Raw genomic sequence first — 24,244 nt, 5'->3', positions numbered from 1 at the left:
TGCAATTAGAGTAGTAGCGTTTAAACTATACATGTATTAATATTGTGATTAAGCTGATGATTAGAACTTAAACTATACATAAACCTAGCATGTCAAAGTCCTTGAGTATTTTAGAACACCAGATGCGCTTGTCAATTCTCTAACCGACCCAGCATTAGTAACCTTAAAATAAGTTGTCGCCTGCATTTGGAGCTACAAAAACGTTGGATTCACTCTTGATGCTAGGGCTCGTGCTTCCACCAATGGCATATTGTTCCCATCCTAGATGAAAATTGTTGGCCAGGTGTGCATATCCATGACGAACTCTTAGTTAATAACAATGGTCGAATAATTGCCGTAAATATACAGTTTCTTACTTGCAAACAATTAAAACATGGAACCTTTTATCATTACCTTGGCATTCATCGGTTGCAGTTAGGTCCAAAATGGTTAAAAATGACGGTATCCTTCATGTTTCTCTCTCTTAGATGGCCATCATCATGCCCAAGAAGCATGACTTTATTCTGGTTCCTGAACCAATTGTTAGATATGGTAACATTGTTGTGGAATACGGCTATCGGATAGAGCAAAATCGCAACTGATAATTTGAGAAAATAAAAATAAAGATAAAGAAGACACAAATTTTACGTGAAAACCCCCTAAATAATATAGGGTAAAAATCATGGGCAACGGTAGAAGAATTTCACTATGAGAAAATAGGAATTACAACTTCTCTCGATCTAACAATGAGAAAACAATAACAATTCTCTCTTGATAAAAAGGAGAAAACAACTCTCAATAAAACACTCTAAATTCTCTAGTATGGGGAGAAAACTAGAATGATTTTGAATGATTTTGAAGTTAAATGGGTTAGGGTATTTATAGTTGAAGCTTAAGGACTAATCTTATAAATATCCTAAAGTAAAGGGACTAATTTTACAATTTTCCCATGCCAAAAGTCATCAAAATTGCTGCTTAATTTTGACAAAATTTAGCCGCCCATGTCGCCATTCTCCATTTTTTACTTTCAACAATCTCCCACTTAAAGATTTGATTAGAAAATCATATCTTCACACCATTATTTCTACCTTGTACCTTCATGTTGCTTACGTTTCTGATAGGCCACAAGAGAATCGACACCAAGTAAATTTATCAACATTGATTGACTTCGTCATGAAATCTGCTATTTTGTCTTTGGTATAGATCTTCTGCATATCTATCATCCATTATTCCACCTTTTCACGAATGAAATGGTACTGAACTCATATGTTCTTTGTCGTTGAATGAAATATTGGATTCCTTGCTAGATGCAAGGCGCTTTGAATGTCACAAAACAGATAGACATACTCTTGATTGTGCCCAAGCTCCTCCAATAGCATCTTCAACCAAATTGATTCTTTACTGGCTTGTGTAGCTGCTACATATTTTGCCTCTGTTGTGGATGTAGCCACAACTGACTGCAATTTTGAAACCCAGCTTACAACTCCACCAGCAGCTTTGAACATATATCCTGTAGTAGATTTGCTTTTATCCAAATCCCCTGCATAGTTAAAATCGATATATCCATTGATAAGTAAGTTTGATCATTCATAACATAATACAACATTTGATGTCCCTTTGATGTATCTCAGGATCCTCTTTACTGTATTTCAATGCTCTTTGTCTGGATTCTCCATGTATCGACTAACCACTCACACTGCTTGTGCAATGTTTGGTCTTGTCCATATCATAGCAAACATTAAACTTCCCACTGCCGATGCATACGGTACTCGAGACATCTCCATCCTCTCTTGTTCACTACTAGGACTCATACTGGAGGATAATTTGAAGTTAATAGGAAGAGGGGTAGAAATTGGCTTTCAATCTTGCATGTTGAATCATGACAATATTTTCTTCAAGTAATTCTTTTGTGAAAACCAAATCTTCTTATTACTTCTGTCTCGGTGAATTTGCATCCCTAGAATCTTGTTTGTTGATCCCAAGTCTTTCATTTTAAATTCCCTAGCCAGTTGTGCCTTCAATTCTTCAATAAGATCATTGTTGGGTCCTGCAACCAACATTTCATCCATATACAACAACAATATAACAAAATCGTTATCACCAAACCTCTTGAAATAGCACAAGGGTTTGCATTAAGTCTGTTGTATCCAAGGCACATAATGAAGGAATCAAATCTCTTATACCAACACCTCGGCGCCTGCTTTAGACCGTAGATAGATTTGTTCAACCTGCAAACCAAGTTCTTATTCTTTTTTCTTCAAAACCTTCAGGCTGGAGCATATAAATCTCTTCTTCAAGATTTCCATTAAGAATAAATATTTTAACATCTAGCTGCTCTAGATGTAAATTCAATGTAGCATACATTGCCAAGACTACTCGAAGTGTTGTTAGTCGAACTACAGGAGAAAAGATTTCATTGAAATCAATACCATCTTTTTTAGCATATCCTTTTACCACCAGTCTTGTACGATACCTCTCCACTTGATCGTCACCATTTCGATTAATTTTGAAGACCCATTTGTTACCAATTGGCTTCCTTCCTTGTGGTAGTGGCACAAGGTCCCATGTATTATTTTTATGAAGGGCTTCAATTTCTTTTTGCATCACCATCATCCACAGTGAAGCATCTGAGCTGTTTGTTGCCTTCTGGTATGTTGATGGCTCACCGTTCTCTGTTAAAAGGCAATATGCAATATTTCCTTCTATAACATAATATGAGTGCCAATTGGGACGTCTTCTCACATGATCTGATTAACGAGTTATTGGAGCTTCATAACTCTCTGGTTCTTGTTCATCATGTGCTGGTTCTGCTTCAGAAGAATCTCATTGTTCAAACTCCTTTTCTATATGTATCTGTGTAGTCTCTGACTTTTCAGCGATATCATCATCTTCTTTACTTTGTAGTTTATCTTCTACAAAGATAACATCCCTGTTGATGATCACTTTGCGGGAAGTGGGATCCCACAAGCGATACCCCTTTACACCATCAGCATACCCCAAGAATTTGCATTTCTTGGATTTTGGATCCAACTTTGAAATTTCTTGGGAGTTGTACATCACGTACACAATAATTCCAAATACATGCAGCCCTCAACATTGCTCTTGTTATTTCTAACAAGGTTATGTTCATCCGTTCTGCCACTCCATTTTGTTGAGGAGTGTTCACCACTGTGAACTGTCTTTTGATGCTTTCTTTTCTGCAAAAGTCATCAAATTCTTTACTTGTGTATTCTCCTCCATTATCTGTTCTGAAACACTTGATCTTATTTCCAGAATCAAGTTCCACCTGCACTTTAAAGTTTTTGAAAGTTGAAAACACATCTGACTTCTTCTTAATAGGGTACACCCAACATCTCATTTAGTAGTCATCAATAAATGAGACAAAGTATTTTGCTCCGCCTAGGGATGTAACTGGTGCTTGCCATACGTCAGAATGAACCAATTCTAGAACACTTTTGCCTCTAGAATTTGACATGCTGAATTTCAACCGGTGCTGCTTACTTGTTATGCAAAGCTCACACAAAGTAAATGATACCTTTGTTAAGCCTGGAAATATATTTTGCTCCACAAGGACTTTCATTCCTTGTTCTGACATGTGTCCAAGTTTCTTATGTCATAGCATTGTAGAATCTGAACTACATGAGGCAACAGAGGCTTCTGCTTCTAGCAAAGTCTCTCCCTTCAGCATGTACAAGTTTACTGCTATCTTTTCGTCTTTCATCACCACAAGCGCTCCATGGAACACCTTTGTGATTCCTTTCCGTGTTTCAATCTTGCTCGTATTATTATCCAACAATCCATAGGATAATAAATTTTTCTTCAGGCCTTTCACGTGCCGCACATCTCGAACAACTTTAATTGTTCCATCATACATCTTCAATTTAATGGTTCCCACGCCAACAATCTCTAAGGCATGATTATTGCAACTATACACAGATCCTCCTGAGACAGCTCTTCTTCAGTTCATGTGATATGTTGCTTCCGAATCAATGAGCCATATATTTGCAAATCGTTTTCTGCCTTCCACGATGGTTGACGCTTCAAAACATAGAGCATCTCCATCATCTGAAGTGTTTGCGGTATTGCCTTGTGGATTGGAGTTTTTACTTAGACTCCAACAATCCTTCTTCAAGTGACCATTCTTTTCAAATTTGTAGCACTTTAAATTCTTTTTGCTTCTCGACTTTGATCTACCATGTTTGTGACTGTTGCTTTGGCCACGTTCTGTTGATCTTCCTCTCATCGTTGTCAACGCTTCTGCTTGTTAGAGATTTACTTGTCTCTCTTCCTTGTTCTTGCGCCAATTTTCTTCTTGTAGAACAGCAGTTGCAACGTCATCGAAGACTAGACTAGTGACATTTCTGTTTGTCAAGTTGATGATGAGTTGATCATACGAATCAGGTAGACTTTGAAGTAGAAATTTAGCACGTTATTGTTCTCATATTATACAACTTAAGGATGTAAGATAAGAAAATAAAGTGTTTAGTGTGTTTAAATGCTCCGTCACTGAAGTAGATTCTGACATCCGAGGAGTGTACAATTTCCTCTTAAGGAATATTTTATTGTGCAACGATGTGGCCTCGTACAGTTTGGTGAGATGGTCACATATCTCCTTAGCTGTCTTATTCTCCTCGATGCTTAAAAACACTTAACATGCTAATGCTATATGAAAGTTTTCCATATTATTCTCGTCTATCTCGTTCCATTTGTTGTCGTCTATGAAATCCACCGGCCTTTAATTGATAGCCGCTAGATAACCATCTTTCCTCAGGATGACCTTCATCTTCAATTTCCAAAATGAGAAATTTCTCCCATTGAACTTTTCAATATCAAATTTTGTTGACATAGCTTCTATTACGGATAGCTCCCACTATTTCATTATCATGAATAGTTCTCTAGAACCTTCAAAGAATGAGTAATACCTTCTTACTTTCTTATGTTGGAGGATACACCTTTTGGTGGCAACCATAAAGATAATAAGTAGATATTACACACTCAAATCTGGCTCAGATACCAATTGTTGCGGAATACAGCTATCAGATAGAGCAAAATCGCAACTGATAATTTGAGAAAATAAAAATGAAGATAAAGAAGACACAAATTTTACGTGGAAACCCCCTAAATAATATAGGGTAAAAACCACAGGCAACAGTAGAAGAATTTCACTATAAGAAAATAGGAATTACAACTTCACTCGATCTAACAAGGAGAAAACAATAATAATTCTCTCTAAAGGAGAAAATAACTCTAAAAAAAACTCTCTAAATTCTCTAGTATTAGGAGAAAGCTAGAATGATTTGGGATGGTTTTGAAGCCAAATGGGTTAGGGTATTTATAGTTGAAGCTTAAAGACTAATCTTATAAATACCCCAAAGTATAGGGATTAATTTTATAATTTTCCCATGCCAAAAGTCATCAAAAATTGCTGCCTAATTTTGACAAAATTCAGCCGCCCATGTTGCCATTCTCCATTTTTGACTTTCAACAAACATCAGTTGAACCACGAGTGAAATCGAGACCATCTTGACACTCATACAACGTGTTATGATCGATCCAAACTTTCTTTCCTGTAACTAATCTTATAGCATGACCATCTGTTTGACCGAGGGTATCACCTTCAAGTCAGGTCTCATCACGGTGCTAGGTGGTTGGGACTTACAAAGTTACAATGATGGATACGTAACCCATGGAAAATTATATTGGTAGCCTAATACACCATGAGACATCTGACACCTGTTATATGGATGCAGATACCACAATCGTCGATGACAATAAAACTATTCAGGAGAAGTGGTCTTTGCAGTGTGATTTGCATGTTGTAGTGTGATTCACATGTTGCTTTTCAAAGTGATCCATACTTTTTCCTTGATCATAGTGGCTCCATATCGAAGGGTTCATTGCTTAGGATTTAAAGAGTCACGAAAGGATCAATTACCTTATATTTTATGACATCTTTATCGATATAGTTGATCATTTTGCCAGCGAAACCAACAGAGCATTTAGTCAATTGTTGTTGTTGACTCCACCAAAAAGAGTTCCCTTTTCAACATTTATCGATCACATTCATCTTTGCTAATGTAACATTACAATATGCCATTAAAATGACCATGCAAAGGGCCAATGTGAAGCACTGTGATACTTGTAGCCATTGTTGAATTCTTTTATCTTGGATTTCTTTTTTTTAATCTTGTGTAAATAAGGCATAGGTAGTTATTTGATAAGATAGATGAATCTTATTGACTGAAACCATAAATAACATGATGAGCCCAAACATAGTTCACCGACAACCCCATAAATATTTTCCTCGCATTTATGGATGAAGGCCACTGGTTCCACGAGTTCAAGAGGCTGGTGGTGTTGCCTGACATGTATTGGCATTGTGGATTGTTATAAAACTGAACCCAAACATAGTCAAAGAGGTATGTGTTAAGGGAAACCCCAAAAAATCTATTTGAAAACAAACAAGAGATGCCGTTAAATACACATTTCTCACTCGGTTGCTATAAGCTGATAGATAAAAAGCGAGGTTGTCGTAGTGTTGAGTCGCCCGAGCTCGATATCGAAATTGATGCTGTCCAACATGGCATTGCCGAGGGGACGAGAACAACCACCGAGGAAGTTTCTTCATAGGTAACAAGCTACGTTTTTGGCGTCTTCTTTAGAAGCGAGTGAATAGTTGCCAACGCCACCTCCGATGGAGAGCATGACCTTGATTCCTCGTCTTTGGCAGCTCTTTATGTCACTGTTGAGGGAGGCGCAACAGTTGGATGCTAGATTACAGTGGCCGACCAAGTTGATTCCCGGAGTACTACCATTGCCGAATTGGTTAAGGAAAGATAGGTTAACTTATGAATATCTGTCGGTGGCACATGTTGCAGCCAAGGTGCCCTCGTTTTCATTTCGGCCCCAATAGATGGTGATGCCACCGAAATTGCAAGTTCCGATCAGTCCTAGAATGCAGATACCGATGTTGAGGGCATTGGAAGTTGCAATCAGTGCTGAAACAAAAACGAGAAAAAAGAAGATTGGTTTGGGTTGAGATTTTGTTACCATTTTTGCTAAAGATTTGTGCTTCGAAATGTGCTAATGAGCTTCGTCTTTATAGCGGCTTGAAATGCAGCTCCATCCAATATAATCAAAGTCATCTCAAGCCAATAAATAAAACGACATGGCATGGTCGTGCCCATTATTTGTAAACCACATAACATGGTGTAATTCCTTAATCATCTTCCTGATGTATGTTTTAGTCATTGTTTAGTTTTATTTTGGGTTATTTGCTTGTTTGTTCCTTTATGTTTCTGTTTTATCTTATTTTGGTCCCTAATATTATTTTTGGATTATTTTCATTTTTGGTACCCATTTTATTTGTTGTATTTGATTAGGAATCCGATTTATTTGTTTTTGTGGTTTAATCTCTAAAGTTTCTGTTAGTTCATTTTAGTCCCATATTGTTATGTTATTTTATCTTTGGAAGATTTTGTTAGTATCATGGTATTTTATTTTCTTATATTTTAGTCCTTAATTGAAACTTTGGTTTTTTACTTCGAACTTAAAATTTCATCCTTTTTATATTTTAGTCATTTTTACACTGTTAATTGTTTTTTGGTTAAATGGTTGGTTTCACTTATTAATTTGTGATGTGATTATTTATTTCTTTACATTTAGTTTTTGAAATTTTCATATTTGGGTCTGCCATGTTTACATGTTTTCATTTTAATCTATGTTATAATATTCATATGCATATTATATTTCAAATGTCTTTGTGCATGTACTAATTTATTTATTTTTATTTCATTTCATTTTGTATCATATATGCCTATATACATAAATTTTAAATTTACTTTTACCCTTGTGTATTCATATATATATATATATATATATATATATATATATATATATGTTACCAATGTTTGTTCCATGATACTTAATTTGATTTATTTTAATTTGTTAAATATCTAGTTATCAACATTTTATGTAATTATTGGAATATTTTCAAGAAAGATATTTGTAGAATGAACGTGGAAACACCACTTGATCGAAGTGATGTAATCCAATATGACATTCGAACCAAATACGAACTTGAAATAAATCAATTGTATTTTGCTAATTATTAATTCATTTCATTTTAAGTTGAATATTGCAATGAATGTCTCTAAATAAAAGTTTATTTCATTTCATGCAAATTATAGATCTCCATTCTACATTTTATATTCGATTCATTTTTTAGTTAATCAATTTATTTTTTTGTATGTAAACATCGATTTTTTATATATTCGATTATCATTTTTAATAAATAAGGAGAGAATATTCTTTAAAGATAAAAATAAACGAGTTAGCTTTCCCGATGGAGGATTGCTAATCTCGAGATTTCTTTTCAAGTTAAAGAATTTTCTCTGATAAATAACTCGGAGAAAATTACTTATATTTCAATAAATGATCATATTTTAATTTTATATTCGATTCATACTTTCCACCAATTACAACAACGTGTAAGCAATTCAGTAGTCGATTCTTTAGTAAAGCGGGCTAAATTTTGTCTAAAAATAATCTTTCTTAAAATTGTTTTTAAAATACGTTTTTAGGTATTATACCTACCTAACCCAAAGGTCGATGGTGACTCCTACCCATTTTCATTCAAATAAATTCCAAATCACCAATTTTCCAAATAAAAAGTCATAATCGTTTTTAAAATAATATTTTAATTGTTTTCAAAAAATGGTTATGAAAACTTCATCATAGAACTTATTACAAAGCATAACGCCACCATACTTTGATGATCTCTTGATAAGCGAAAGAGCCTGAGAAGTCATCATATTCGGCGGAATATACCCGCTTTCGGCCACTGCCGGTGATGCCGGCAATCCCATAAATATTTTCCTCGTGTTTATGGATGAAGTCCACTTGTTCCACGAGTTCAAGAGGTTGGTGGTGTTGCCCGACGTGTATTGGCATTGTGGATTGTAATAAAACTGAACCCAAACGTAGTCAAAGAGGCCCGTGTTAAGGGAAACCCCCAAGAATCTATCCGGAAACGGACATGAGCTGTCGTTAAATACACCTTTATCCATCGATTGCTATAAGCCGATAGATAATAAGCGAGGTAATTTTAGTGTTTAGTCAGCCCGAGCTCGATATCGAAATTGATGTCGTCCAACATGGTGTTTTCGAAGGGACGGGAACGAGAAACCCACCGAGGAAGTTTCTCCATAGGTAACAAGCTACGTTTTTGGCGTCCGCTTTAGAAACCCAATGGAGAGCATGACCTTGATTCCTCGTCTTTGTCAGCTCTTTATGTCGCTGCTGAGGGAGGCGTAACAGTTGGATATTGGATTACAGTGGCCGACCAAATTTATTCCCGGAGTACTACCATTGCCGAATTGGTTAAGGAAAGCTAGGTTAACTTAGGTATATATGATGGTGGCACATGTTGCAGCCAAGGTGTTGCGGAAGACGGCTATCGGATAGAGCAAAATCGCAACTAATAATTTGAGGGAAAAAATGAAGATAAAGAAGACAAAAATTTTACGTGTAAAACCCCTAAATAATATATGGTAAAAACCAAGGGCAATGGTAGAAGAATTTCACTATAAGATGAATTACAACTTCTCTCGATCTACCAAGGAGAAAACAATGATAATTCTCTCTTGATAAAAAGGAGAAAACAACTCTCAAGAAACTCTCTAAATTCTCTAGTATTTGGAGAAAGCTAGAATGATTTGGGAAGGTTTTGAAGCTAAATGGGTTAGGGTATTTATAGTTGAAGCTTAAGGACTAATCTTGTAAATACCCTAAAGTCCAAAGACTAAAACAACAATTTTCCCATTTAATTTTCAACAATTGTTGCACATAATTTTGACATTGTATATTCGATGCCTACCATCTTTTTTTCCACAATGCACCGTATGACTTTCAACAATCTCCCACTTGAAGATTTAATTGGAACAATCATATCTTCACATCATTCTTTCTACCTTGTACCATCATGTTACTTACGTTTCTGACAGGTCACAAAAGGATCGACACCACGTAAATTTATCAACATTGATTGTCTTCGTCATGAAATCTGCTATGTTGTCTTTGGTATTAATCTTCTGCATATCTACCTTCACTTCTTCCACCTTTTCACGAATGAAATGGTACTGAACTCGTATGTGCTTTATCCTTGAATGAAATATTGGATTCTTTGCTAGATACAAGATGCTTTGACTGTCACAAAACAGAGAGACATAATCTTGATTTTGCTCAAGCTCCTCCAATAGCATCTTCAACCAAATTGTTTTTTTTACTGGCTTGTGTAGCTGCTACATATTCTGCCTCTGTTGTGGATGTAGCCACAACTGACTGCAATTTTGAAACCCAGCTTATAGCTCCACCAGTAATTTTAAACACATATCCTGTAGTAGATTTACTTTTATCCAAATCCTCTGCATAATCAGAATCAACATACCCATTGATAAGTACATTTGATCCTCTGTAACATAATGAAATATTTAAGGTCTCTTTGATATATCTCAGGATCCTCTTCACTGTATTCTAATGCTCATTGCCTAGATTCACCATGTACCGACTAACCACTCTCACTGCTTGTACAATGTATGGCCTTGTGCATATCATAGCGAACATTAAAATTCCCACTGCCGATGCATACGACATTCAAGACATCTACATCCTCTCATTTTCACTACTAGTACTCATACTAGAGGATAATTTGAAGTTAATAGGAAGAGGGGTAGAAATTGGCTTACAATCTTGCATGTTGAATCGTGACAAGATTTTTTTCAAGTAATTCTTTTGTGAAATACAAATCTTCATATTACTTTTGTCTCTGTGAATTTACATCCCTAGAATCTTTTTTTTTTCTGATCCCAAGTCCTTCATTTCAAATTCCCTAGCTAGTTGTGCCTTCAATTCTTTAATATGATCTTTGTTGGGTCCTGCAACCAACATGTCATCCACATACAACATAAATATAACAAAATCATTATCACCAAACCTCTTGAAATAAGCACAATGGTCTGCATTAAGTCTGTTGTATCCAAGGCACATAATGAAGGAATCAAATCTCTTATACCAACAGTTTGGCGCCTGCTTTAGACCGTACAGAGATTTATTCAACCTACAAACCAAGTTATTCTTTTCTTTTTCTTCAAAACCTTCATTCTAGAGCATATAAATCTATTCTTCAAGATTTCCATGAAGAAAAGATGTTTTAACATCTAGCTGCTCTAGATGTAAGTTCAATGTAGCACACATTGCCAAGACTACTCGAACTGTTGTTAGTCGAACCACATGAGAAAAGATTTCATTGAAATCAATATCTTTTTTCTGAGCATATCCTCTTATCACCAGTCTTGCATGATACCTCTCAACTTGATCGTCACCATTTCGCTTGATTTTGAAGACCCATTTGTTACCAATTGACTTCCTTCCTTGTGGTAGTGACACAAGGTCCCATGTATTATTTTTATGAATGGCTTCAATTTCTTCTTGCATCACTATCATCCACAGTGAAGCATCTGAGCTATTTATTGCCTCCTGGTATATTGATGGCTCACCGTCCTCTGTTAAAAGGCAGTATGCAATATTTCCTTCTATAACATAATCTAAGTGCCAATTGGGACATCTTATTACACAATCTGATCGACGAGTTGTTGGAGCTTCAGAACTCTCTGGTTCTTGTTCATCATGTGCTGGTTCTACTTCAGAAGAATCTCCTTGTTCAAACTCTTTTTCCACATGTATCTGTGTAGTCTCTGACTTTTCAGCCCTATCATATTCTTCTTTTCTTTGTAGTTTATCTTCTACAAATATAACAACCATGTTGATGATTACTTTGCGGGTAGTGGGATCCTACAAGCGCTACCCCTTTATACCACAGCATACCCTAAGAATTTGCATTTCCTGGATTTTGGATCCAGCTTTGAAATTTCTTGGGAGTTATACATCACGTACACAATACTTCCAAATACACTGAGGTTTGAATAATCAGCTGGTTTACTAGTCCACATCTCCATTTGTGTCTTCAACTCTATTACAATTGATGGAGCTCGATTCACCAAATAACAGTCGGTATTGACTGCTTCTGCCCAGAATGATTTTTCTAGACTTGCATCGCTCAACATTGCTCTTGTTCTTTCTAACAACGTTCTGTTCATTCGCTCTGCCACTCCATTTTGTTGAGGAGTGTTCGCCACTATGAACTGTCTTTTTATGCTTTCTTTCCTGCAAAAGTCATCAAATTATTCACTTGTGTATTCTCCTCCATTATTTGTTCTGACACACTTAATCTTATTTCTAGAATCAAGTTCCACTCGCGCTTTGAAGTTTTTCAAAGTTGAAAACACATCTGACTTCTTCTTAATAGGGTACATCCAACATCTCCTGGAGTAGTCATCAATAAATGAGACAGTATTTTGCTCCGCCTAGGGTTGTAACTGGTGCTTACCATACGTCAAAATGAACAAATTCTAGAACACTTTTGCCTCTAGAATTTGATGTGTTGAATTTCAACAGGTGCTGCTTACTTGTTATGTAATGCTCACACAAAGTAAGTGATATCTTTGTTAAGCCTGGAAGTAGCTTTTGCTCCACAAGGACTTTCAATCCTTGTTCTGACATGTGTCCAAGTTTCTGATGCCATAGCATTGCAGAATCTGAACTACATGAGGCAACAGAGGCTTCTACTTCTGGAAAAGTCTCTTCCTTCAGCATGTACAAGTTTGTTGTTATCTTTTCGTCTTTTATCACCAATACGTTCTGTTGATCTTCCTCTCATCGTTGTCAACGTTTCTTCTTGTTGCATATTTACTTATATGTCTTCCTTGTTCTTGCGCCAATTTTCTTCTTGTAGAACATCAGCTGCAACGTCATCGAAGACTATACTGGTGACATTACAGTTTGTCAAGTTGATGATGAGTTGATCATACGAATCAGGTAGACTTTGAAGTAAAAGTTCAGCATGTTCTTGTTCTCCTATTGTACATCTTAAGGATGTAAGCTGAGAAAATAAAGTGTTTAGTGTGCTTAAGTGCTCCGTCGCTGAAGTAGATTCTGGCATCTGAAGAGTATACAATTTCCTTTTAAGAAAAATTTTATTGTGCAGCGATGTGACCTCGTACAGTTTAGTGAGATGATTTCATATATCCTTAGTTGTCTTCTTCTCATCGATGCTTGACAATACTTCATCTTCTAATGCTAAATGAAAGTTTTCCATAACATTCCCGTCCATTTCGATCCATTTGTTATCATCTGTGAAATCTACTGGCCTTTTATTGATAGCTGCTAGACAATCGTCTTTCCTCGGGATGACCTTCATCTTCAATTTTCACAATGAGAAATTTCTCTCATTGAACTTTTCAATATCAAATTTCGTTGTCATAACTTCTATTACGGATAGCTCCCACTATTTCACTATCGTGAATAGTTCTCTGGAACCTTCAAAGAATGAGTAATACCTTCTTACTTTCTTATGTTAGATGATCCACCTTTTGGTGGCAACCACAAAGACAATAAGTAGATATTACACACTCTAATCTGGCTCTGATGCCAATTGTTACGGAAGACGGCTATCGGATAGAGCAAAATCACAACTGATCATTTGAGAAAATAAAAATGAAGATAAAGAAGACACAAATTTTACGTGGAAAACCCCTAAATAATATAGGGTAAAAACCACGGGCAACGGTAGAAGAATTTCACTATGAGAAAAATAGGAATTACAACTTCTCTCGATCTACCAAGGAGAAAACAATGATAATTCTCTCTTGATAAAAAGGAGAAAACAACTCTCAAGAAACTCTCTAAATTCTCTAGTATTTGGAGAAAGCTAGAATGATTTGGGATAGTTTTGAAGCTAAATGGGTTAGGGTATTTATAGTTGAAGCTTAAGGACTAATTTTATAAATACCCTAAAGTCCAAGGACTAAAAGAGCAATTTTCCTATTTAATTTTCAACCATTGTTGCACCTAATTTGACATTGTATATTCGATGCATACCCCCTTTTTTCCACAATGCACCGAAAGTGCATTTGACTTTCAACACAAGGTGCTCTTGTTTTCGTTTTGGCCCCAATAGATGGCGATGCCACCGGGATTGCAAGTTCCGATCAGTCTTGGAATGCATATACCGATGCTGAGGGCATTGGAAGTTGCAATCAGTGCTGAAACTAAAACGTGAAAGAAGAAGATTGGTTTGGGTTGAGATTTTGTTGCCATTTTTGCTAAAGATGTGTGCTTCGAAATGTGCTAATGAGCTTCATCTTTATAGCGGCTTGAAATGCAACTCCATCCAATAGGATCAGAGTCATCTCTAACCAATAAATAAAACGGCATGGCATGGTCATGCCTATTATTTGTAAACCACATAACATGGTGTAATTCCTTAATCATCTTTGTTTTGTTCTTTTTTCTCTTGACAAATTAGCATTGTCCTTCGTGCCACCAAATTATTCTTCCACCTACCACTGATTGTAAAGTAACAAATATTTAAAAATGTTTCATATAAAACAAATTTAGAATATTCGAAATATAAATAATAAGTAGAATATTATAGAATAAATAAGTGAACGACCATATAGATGTATCAAAGTCAACATAAGACTAACTATTAATATATAAAGATTATACATTTATAAAACTTCAAATACAAAAAATATAATAACAGATTGAACTATCACTTGGTTTGAGCACTACAACAGAAAAGAAATTTTTTAGTCCTATAGTCGCGTTTTAAAGCGTTATTAAAAACTCTCCTGACGTAAAAGAATAAAACACTACAAAAAAACACCGCTAAAACAAACAATACAACTGTTAATGATGTTTTAAGTTGACAGAATCCGCATAAGGCTTCAATTTGACACATTTTATTGTATAAATCTGTAAATCATCCCTCTTCCATCTTTCTACCTTCACAAGATTAAAATAGAGGAAATCCAAGATAAAAAAAAATAGCAATGGCTACCTTATTATCATGGTGTGGGACATCATTCCTTTTCGTGGTCGTTTTAATGGTACGTTCTAATGTTACATTAACTAAGATGAATGTGATTCGATAAATGTTGGAGAGGGAATCCTCTTTGGCGCAGTCCACGACAACAATTAACCATATGCTCTGTTGGTCTCGCAGATAAAATAACCAACGACATCGGCAAAGATGTCATAAAATATCTAAATCCTAAACAAGGAACTCTTCAATATGGAACCACTATGATCGAGTGAAAAGTATGGATCACTTTAAAAAACAACATGCAAATCACGCTGCAAAAGTCGATTCTCTTGAATTGTTTCACTACCATTGATGGTCATGGTATCGACGTCCACATAACAGGCTCCGACTGCCTTGTGGTGTATCAGGCTACCGATATTATCATCCATTAATTACTCCAATTGATTAAGTGTAAGAACTCATCAAGTGACATAAATTTCAAACTTTTAATTCATATATTATTGATGTAACAATATAATATATTAATTGCGATAGCCTTGACATTTCTAACCGTAACACTTTAAAAATCATTATAACTAAACTGAACTAAATCACATTCTATTTTTTACTCTACAATTTGGCAGATATTGTTGCATAAACATGTCAATCATCTGTCATTAGTCTTTCATCTTTCTATCTTCACAAGATTAAAACAGAGGAAATCCAAGATAAAATAATTCAGCAATGGCTACAATATTATCATGGTGCTTCACATCAGCCCTTTTTGTGGTCATTTTAATGGCACGCTTTAATGTCACATTAGTTAAAATGAATGTGATCGATAAATGTTGGAGAGGAAACCCTCTTTGGAGGAGTCAACGATAAAAATTGGTCAGATGATCTGTGGGTTTCATTGGCAAAATAACCAATAATGCTGGTAAAGATGTCGTAAAATATAAGGTAACTGATCCTTCCGACGACCCTCTAAATCCTAAACAAGGAACCCTTCGATATGGAGCCACTATAATCAAGGGCAAAGTATGGATCACTTTCAAAAGCAACATGCAAATCACGCTGCAAAGGCCGCTTCTTTTGAGCAATTTCACTACCATCGATGATCGTGGTGTCGACGTCCACAAAACGGGTGCCGGTTGTCTTGTTGGTGTATCAGGCTACCGATATAATCATCCATGGGTTACGCATCCACCATTGCAAGTCCCAGCCACCTGGCACCGTAATGGGGCCTGATTCGAAGGTGATACCCCTCGGTCAGATGGATGGTGATGCTATAAGATTGGTCACGGCAAGAAAAGTTTGGATCGATCATAACACGTTATGAGTGCCAAGATGGTCTCCTTGATGTCACTCGTGGCTCAACCGATGTTACCATATCAAACAATTGGTTCAGGAACCAGGATAAAGTCATGCTTCTTGGGCATGATGATGGTCGTTTAAGAGATAGAAACATGAAGGTCACCGTCATTTTTAACCATTTTGGACCCAAATGCAACCAAAGAATGCCAAGGTAATGATAAATAACTCCATGGTTTAATAGTTTGCCAGTAAAAAAGTGTAAATTTACGCCGTTTACCTGACCGTTGATGTCATGGATACGCACACGTAGCCAGCAATTTCTACCAAGGATGGGAACAATATGCCATTGGAGGAAGCATGAGCCCCAGCATCAATAGTGAAATAATGTATAGTTTAACCACGAGATTAATACACGTATAGTTTATATGCTACAAAATCCTAGTGGGAAAGCTTTTGGCAGGGTTTATATTCTGCGTGTACATATATAGTTTAAGTTATAATGAGTGACATAAGACGAAAGATATATAATGTGGCATTCGGATTTAGCTATTGAGAATTGTATATACTAGAACATCAGGCTTAGTCGAAAAAGATTATTGATTCATTTCCTTGAGAAATAAGGAATGATGATATTAAAATGGCATATCTAAAATACCCCATAATCTCCTCTGCTTCCTCTAAAGCCAGTAAATATAGCTTGTCTCCAACTTCCTTTTCAAACCCAGCAACATATTTGAACCATACATCAAACTTCTTGATTTCGCTTCTTGATTTCGCTTATTTCGATCGAGCTAGGGGAGGGAAAGGAGTCTTGCTCACAGAAAATATTCCGAGCTTCAACGCAACTCTGCAGAGTGATAATGGGACCAATATTCCTTCACAAGTTGCCCGAACAGCGAGCCTTCGCTCTCCATCAGTTTCGCCGGCTCATCGTACTCCATAAGTTTGCCTGAAAATATAATGGAAACAACAAAACGTTGGTTCTATCACAATCTAAAGGAAGTATGATTGCGAAGTTGAAAGAAGTGCATGCAGTGCAAAGTACATTCAATTCTTGGATCAACACATTAAAGAAACTCACCATCACTGATCGCAAGTACCATCGTGCAGTCCATAACGGTTGGTATCCTGTGTGCAACTGTGATTACAGTACAATCGGCAAATTCGGTGCGAATGGTTTTTTGTAAAATCAAGTCCGTCGCATTATCAATCGATGCAGTTGCTTCATCAAGTACCAGCACACGACTTCTCCTCAAAAGAGCACGCCCCAAACAAAACAATTGCCGTTGCCCCATGCTCCAATTTGATCCATCTTCCACAACTGCATGACCGATTGATTTATTTCTCAGTAAACAGTATCACTATAAAGAGATTAAACGTACAAGAAGGGTCGATTTTCCGATAATTTACCCAAGGAGTCCATTCCATCTTCTTTTTCCTGAACAGCCTCTCGAAGTTGACATTTGTCAAGAACCTTAAGATGCAGATGAAAAATCAGTTGCCACAATACGTTTAGCATTAACATGAATGGAGAATTTCTTTGCTAAAAAGAAGATCAAATTTTACCTCCCATATCTCCTGGTCTGTATGTTGGGATAGAGGATCCAAATTGTATCTCACGGTTCCATTAAAAAGGGTAGGATCCTGAGGTATAATTCCAAAACGCGACCTCAGATCGTGTAGACCGATAGTAGAGATGTCGATGCCATCGACTATAACCTTCCCTCCAGCTGGCTCAACCAGACGGAATAAAGCACTGATTAGAGTTGTCTTCCCGCTTCCAGTACGACCAACAACACCAATTTTGTGCCCTCCTTGAAACGTGCAACTGATCCCTCTAAGAACTAATGGTGAATCTGGCCGATATCTGATCTGTTTGAATAATTTTTTTTTCTCAGTATAACCGATGCGGAATAGAAGAATTATGTATGTGCAAAGAAAAATTATACCTTCAAATCACGGATATCAACTTTGCCCACCGTTGGCCAGTTCAATGGAGGACGATTCTCCTCTATCACTTCAGGGGCTTCACTTGGTACATGCATGTATTGGTTAAGCCTTTCTACAGAAATGATGTAATTTGCTATGGTACATTGGTTTTGAATCGAAAACACAAGGGACATATTCAATGAAAGGCCATACGAAAGAGCCATGCCGATAAACCCTGCAATAACATGAGTAGTTTTTATGGACTTGATACCGACAACCATATAGGTGAGTAAGAGTTTGCTAATACTAACCAGAACTGAAAGTCCCAGGAGGAAGCAGAACCATGCAGAGTGCTGCAGAGGCCAAAACAGTAGCACTAAGCGTCTCTAACCGCTGGATCAACCATTCATTTGCTGAAAAACTGTGGAAGAACGGACTCGCATTAGTGTCGATAAGTTCAAGGCTCTTTGCGAAGAATCTTTCTTCCTCTTCAAAAGCCCTTATTGTGGTGGCTCCTGCTATGGACTCTGCTAGATGGTTTGCTACCAAGGATTTGGTTGTGCCATTTATCCTCATCAACTCTTTTGCGGTGGAAAAGTAATAGTTCTATGTACGACAATAAATGGTTTCAAGGTTAATAACATTCATGCAAAGTCATCTTGCATTTTTCAAGTTTCAATGCAACTAGGAATTGTTCCGGCTTGAAAGAAACTTGTAGTTTTACCTGTAGGCGGATTGCCGCGTAAATAACCGGTACCGAAACAAATAGGACTTGCCAGGTAACAACAGCTAGAACTCCAAGATTGCTATAAGCATTCATGGTAGCCGCACAAGCAAATACTAAGCTAAATGGTACATCAAGATCAACAATGCTCAGATCAACAGATACCTGATTAAAATCAAAATGTATAAATGTCAGTTCCGCCTATCGTTTTCAGCTAACCATTACGTCAATATTCGAGTGAGATGCTTACCCGACTTAGTATTCTTCCCAGAGGAGTGGAGTCATAAAACGACATAGGTGCACGAAAAAGGGAATTTAGTAGCTGTGAAAATAGAGATTTTGAAGATCTAATACCTAAGGTAACTACGGAAAGTGATCTAAGAAGCAACAACAGAGTTGAGAAAAAACCGATTGCCAAATAAACCACAATCAGTTTCAACGAGCTGACATTAGGATCGTCTACATTAGCAGCCATCCAAGAGTTCTGCGCTATCTGACACCCCACAAACAAAAGATGACACAAAGTAGCAATGATGAAGAACAAGAAGCCTTTGTCTTGATTGAGGTACTGTATGTATGGCTTAAGTCCTGTATCTCCTTGTTCCCTTTCTTCTTGCTTGATCAGTTGGTCACCTTTCGGTTCTTTAAACTCTTTTTCCAGATAACTCTTCTTGATCTCTGTAGTGGAAGTTCCATGTCCCTCGGAAGGATTAACTTCAGAAACTCTTCCATCTCCAGCAGTTTCTTTGTGTGCATTGACAAGGTCCTGAAATTCTTGACTAGAAGCTAATAAATCGTGATAAGAATCAGCTCGAAGAATCTCGCCATCTGACATTAACTGTGAATAAAATCAACATTAGAACAAAAGAGAAGTACCGAAAAAGGAGATGAAAGAATACATACTAACCAAAACAGAATCGAAAGCTGGTAAGAAATCAACTTGATGTGTCACAAGTAAAACTGCCTTTGCTGCAAGTGCTTCCATAACATATTCCTGCGACAATCTAAGTCAGCTTTGCCATGTGTTAATAATTAAACAAATTGCTAGGTTATATTGGATTTTGGTTATACATTAAATAAACTTGAAGCTGTGTGAGCATCCACAGCACTGAATGGATCATCCAAAAGATATATATCAGCATCCTGATAAAGCGCACGAGCAAGTTGAATTCGCTGCTTCTGGCCACCACTAAGATTCACTCCTCTTTCACCTATTTCAGTTTGATCACCGTACGGAAACAATTCGAGGTCCTTCACCAAGGAACACCTTTCGAGTGTTTCTTCGTACCGCTGTCTATCCATGGCAGAGCCGAATAATATGTTCTCTTGTATCGTTCCTGTCTGTATCCAGGCTGTTTGAGAGACATAGGCAATCTTTCCAAATACTTGAATCTGTACATTAGACAATGGAATTACTAGTTGAAAAACTATATGCTTTTAGACCTGAAATGAAAGAAACAATATGCTAGGATAAAAGGCTAAATTCATTCAGTCCTTACAGATCCTTGGATATTAGGAACTTCTCCGAGTATTGCCGCTAACAAGGTCGATTTACCGGAGCCAACTTCTCCGCAAACGGCCACTTTTTCCCCCATCCTAACATCTAAAGCTATGTTTCTTAGGGTGGGTTTTGAAGCATTCTCCTCCCAAGAAAATCCTCCTGATTTAATAGAGATGGCTAAGTTGGCATTCTCCATATGGCATTTTTTCCGGACATTTGCACTCTGCAGCTCTGGTGCATCGAGGAACTTCACGACACGCGCAAATGCAACCTTTGCTTGAATGACTATCCCAATAACATCAGGTATAGATCTAATGGGATCCTGAACAAGACGTAGGGTGGCCACAAAAGTGAAGACATTACTAGCATGCAGAGGAATGTTCAAGAAATAGCATGCCCCAAAGGTAGCAGCAGAGACCAAAACCGGGGAAGACCAAAAAAGAAAGCCATTATATGCTTTTCGCAACTGCACTGCTGATAACCACTTGTATTCTACAGCCCTTAAATTTTCGATGACATTCCTAAAATGGCTCTCCCATGCATATAGCTTCAGCACCTTCATGTTTATTAGAGCCTCGGAACTAGCCTTTAGTCTCGCATCTTGTGCAACCATTAGATTTCTTTGAAACCTGTGCTGTAACTTGGCCAGTGGAGCATTGCACATGACAGTGAGGATGATAACTACTAGGGCCGCAAATGTGGCTACTCCCACGGCACAGAAGAGAATGATTAGAGCAATACACAGCTGAAGGCTTGTTGTCCATGTCTGATGGAACCAGAAAGGAAATTCTCCGATCCTATAGGCATCCACTGCAACGTAATTTGTTATCTCACCGCTCGAGTGCATCTGCCTTGCAGCATTGGATAATCTCAATTGCTTCTTATATATTGCTGCGGTGAGCAAAGACCTTATTTTCAGACCTATTAGTCTGGTTCGAAAATACCACTGTCTTTGTGATAAGGATTCTAAACATTTTGCAAAGAAGAGTGATAAGGCCAATACATAACCTTCATTTTCGAAACTTCCTTTTCCCTCAGCAACCAAAATGAATGCGTTAAGAATCAGAGGACCTGCAGACAGTGTGAGTATCTTAAGCAAAGCGAAAAATCCCGAGACAAAAATCTCTCTCCAGTGGCATATTATTATGGTCTTCAAAATAGATGGCTGTGATGATGGTTTTGCTTGCTTTTGCTTGTTCAATTCCTCCAAGAACGACCAATAGCAGCTTTCCGCCATCTCCGCCTCACGTAACTTGGGCATATCATCTTCAGTCAGTGTCTTCTCCCTACCTTTCTTCATCAAAGGATTCAACCACCAAAAGGAGAATTTGCTAAAGCATCCAGCTACAGAGAACGGGGTAACTTGAGCGGTGTAACCATCTTTGGTACTGCCATTGACCTCACCATTTAAAGGGTCATAAAGTCCACTTTCATTTGTGTTATAAGCACCATCTTCATGCTCATATCCCTTGTAAGCACCAAACAACAACAATATTGCTCCGGGTAACAACAGAGCATCTATAACTATTTTTGTAGTCACTACTTTATTCAGAATAGCAGCAAAAGCAGATAAAACACAAACAACAACAGCATATATGACAGCAAGAATCAAAAGTAACCGAAACGGTATCTTGGGAAGATGGTTACCCCTAAGGCTCACAGTTAAACCCACCAATAACCATGTGCAGCCCTGAAACAGTACCAGCAACCACCAATTCAAAGGCAGAACAGTCTGAGTTTTCCTTAACTTCTCTTCCAAAATCCAAATGCCAAAGCACAAGTACACCAATCCAATACAACCATTGACAACAGCAGAAGCTGTTTGCAAAGCAGATCGGTTTCGAAAGCGTGCAGGGATGCCAACGGTTTTCAATGTTGGCTTTTGAATCATGTTGAATAAGATCATGATCAAGAGGAGGATATCGAAACAAATCATCATCAATTGATTAATGCAGGAAGAGGGATTGGTGAAATGCCACAAAGTAGAATCACATGGCTTTCCATCACCATCTGAACAAGCAGATTCCCCGCAAAACATAGTCCATAAATCCTCCATCATGGCTCTTCCCCTTGATCTTCAAACCTGAACATACCTCAAGAATTCCATATGTAAGAAACTAGTAGACATGAGATCATCAAAACATCAATCACAGAGTTAAGATCCTCAAAATAGATTCAAATTAAGGTTGAGTTATTTGTGAAATAAAATACTAATAAAAAGGTTAAACAAGCAACAAAATCCAACTCTGCCCCACTCAAACAAAGACTTAAATAAAAAAAGGAATTCAAGGGTCTTAAAGAATTCATAACACGTGCAACTTGCAAGCAATAATCAAAAGACAAAAGCAAAGGAAAAGAACATTCAAAGCCCAGAAACTAATGATTTTTTCAACTCTCGAGTTAGAAGACAAATAGCCTACGCAACCCTTTTCTCAGCAATTTATTTAGAGAATTCTCCAGTGAAAATTCTCCTATAATTAGAAACCGATTCATTATTTCATTTCGAAGCAAATCAACGTGGATCAAAAGAACGTTGCTCGGCAGAAAATGAAAATAAGCATTTAAAAACAAATGATGAATGAAATAACTGCACCCAAAAACGACAACCCTTTGTATTTCCCAATGATATAAACTAAAAACCAAATGAAAACTAACCAGTGAAGTGATCAGAAGAAACCCAGAATCCTTTCTCCAAAAAAACAATGTCCTGTACGTACAACAGAACGTGAAGTTGTTTGGGATTTGGCTTCTACCTTCTTGTTCTTCCCCAGAAACGAAGAAGAAGAAAGATTGAAATTGATGATTAGTTCATTCGTATTTGTCTTGCAGTGTGGTGTCTACGTGTTTATATGGAGAAATAGCAAAGCAAGAGGAAATGAAAATAGAGACGCAAATTAAAAGATTTGTTAAAAACCAAATTGAGACATCGTTGTCGTATATACATATACTAGTTTTAATGTGAAAAGAATGAGCGAAATTATAATCCAAATATATTCTAATAAAACTCACACGTATTTATGAAAAAATAATTATACATAACAAATTTTCTTTATTAAACTATACATAACAATTTTTTTATTTATTTAATTGTGTTGATTATAATATAATATTTATTTTTTAATCAAATGACAATAAAAATACCTTTTACAAAAATAACTGGAATCCAAAATCTTTTAAAAAATAATTTTCTATTTCACTACTCAAATCGCTCAATGAATTTAACCTAACAAATTCTAATATGAAATACTTAAAAATAAAAAAAAAATCTTTAAATTTCATTACTCTATACAAATAATATTATTTGAAAACAATATCAACGTTAATAAATTTATTAAATAAATTTATTTCTCTAAATAAAATTTTAAAAATTTAATATCTAAGTTATTATATGATACGACATAAAATAATAATACTATCTGATCATTAACATTTTTTTTGCCCACTCTGTTCCTCATGATTTTGTTTTAATTAATCTAAACTGACTCATTTCGCACAACTAATTTTGATAAGTAAATCTCCTAACAAAGATATTATGTATTCATAAAGTCTCAAACTCGAGACATACTTAAATGATATCAAATTGCTTACGACTCAAACTAACCCTGCTCGTACCATTAATATTTTGAAATGTTAGGTTGAATAGGATAATTAAACTGAATTTAAAATTTTTATAACAATTAATTTAAATTTATTTATTTATTTTATAATAATAAAAAATAATTGTATGTAACAACGAGACATGGGATATTATTATAATGAACTTTTATTACTTAAATTCAGGTACGAGAGGGATGGATTAAATTGGATGACGTCATGGGTGACGTCTTTTTAATAATATTGTACGTGATTCTTGTCTCTCAATTATGTTCTGATA

General features: G+C 36.5%; 1 protein-coding gene and 4 pseudogenes across 1 annotated transcript; 1 reads left to right on the top strand and 4 right to left on the bottom strand.

Annotated features, from left to right (window-relative positions):
* Nucleotides 1-163: 163 nt before the first annotated feature.
* On the bottom strand, nucleotides 164-6,046 carry LOC120116949 (annotated as a pseudogene).
* Nucleotides 6,047-6,212: 166 nt separating this feature from the next.
* LOC120116937 lies at nucleotides 6,213-7,032 on the bottom strand (annotated as a pseudogene).
* Nucleotides 7,033-8,687: 1,655 nt separating this feature from the next.
* On the bottom strand, nucleotides 8,688-14,224 carry LOC120116931 (annotated as a pseudogene).
* A 1,422-nt stretch (nucleotides 14,225-15,646) lies between these two features.
* On the top strand, nucleotides 15,647-16,431 carry LOC120116920 (annotated as a pseudogene).
* Nucleotides 16,432-16,974: 543 nt separating this feature from the next.
* Nucleotides 16,975-23,258, bottom strand: LOC120117686 (ABC transporter C family member 10-like). Its single transcript, XM_039137932.1, has 12 exons — nucleotides 23,026-23,258; nucleotides 20,369-22,453; nucleotides 19,941-20,261; nucleotides 19,777-19,863; nucleotides 19,120-19,707; nucleotides 18,870-19,034; nucleotides 18,457-18,751; nucleotides 18,166-18,380; nucleotides 17,783-18,088; nucleotides 17,627-17,690; nucleotides 17,298-17,537; nucleotides 16,975-17,165 (listed from the first exon to the last, which is right to left on the bottom strand). Exons 2-12 carry the CDS (start codon nucleotides 22,427-22,429, stop codon nucleotides 17,053-17,055), a joined length of 4,455 nt encoding a protein of 1,484 aa, XP_038993863.1. The 5' UTR covers nucleotides 22,430-22,453; nucleotides 23,026-23,258; the 3' UTR covers nucleotides 16,975-17,052.
* Between the last annotated feature and the right edge of the window lie 986 nt (nucleotides 23,259-24,244).

Source organism: Hibiscus syriacus, unplaced genomic scaffold, assembly GCF_006381635.1.
Source record: "Hibiscus syriacus cultivar Baekdansim isolate YM2019G1 unplaced genomic scaffold, ASM638163v2 tig00000916_pilon, whole genome shotgun sequence".
NCBI classification, from domain to species: Eukaryota; Viridiplantae; Streptophyta; class Magnoliopsida; order Malvales; family Malvaceae; genus Hibiscus; species Hibiscus syriacus.
Note: the sequence above shows the minus strand (reverse complement) of the source record. Positions and strands in the feature narration are given on the sequence as shown.

Bases quoted from the DNA above. Each gene is read 5' to 3' on its own strand.
- LOC120117686 (XM_039137932.1), bottom strand. From the start codon at position 22,429: ATGATGGAGGATTTATGGACTATGTTTTGCGGGGAATCTGCTTGTTCA. The intron at 19,708-19,776 runs GTTAGTATGTAT...TTTTATTCACAG, and splicing joins CAGCTTTCGATTCTGTTTTG to TTAATGTCAGATGGCGAGAT. The intron at 19,035-19,119 runs GTAAGCATCTCA...GATTTTAATCAG, and splicing joins TGGGAAGAATACTAAGTCGG to GTATCTGTTGATCTGAGCAT.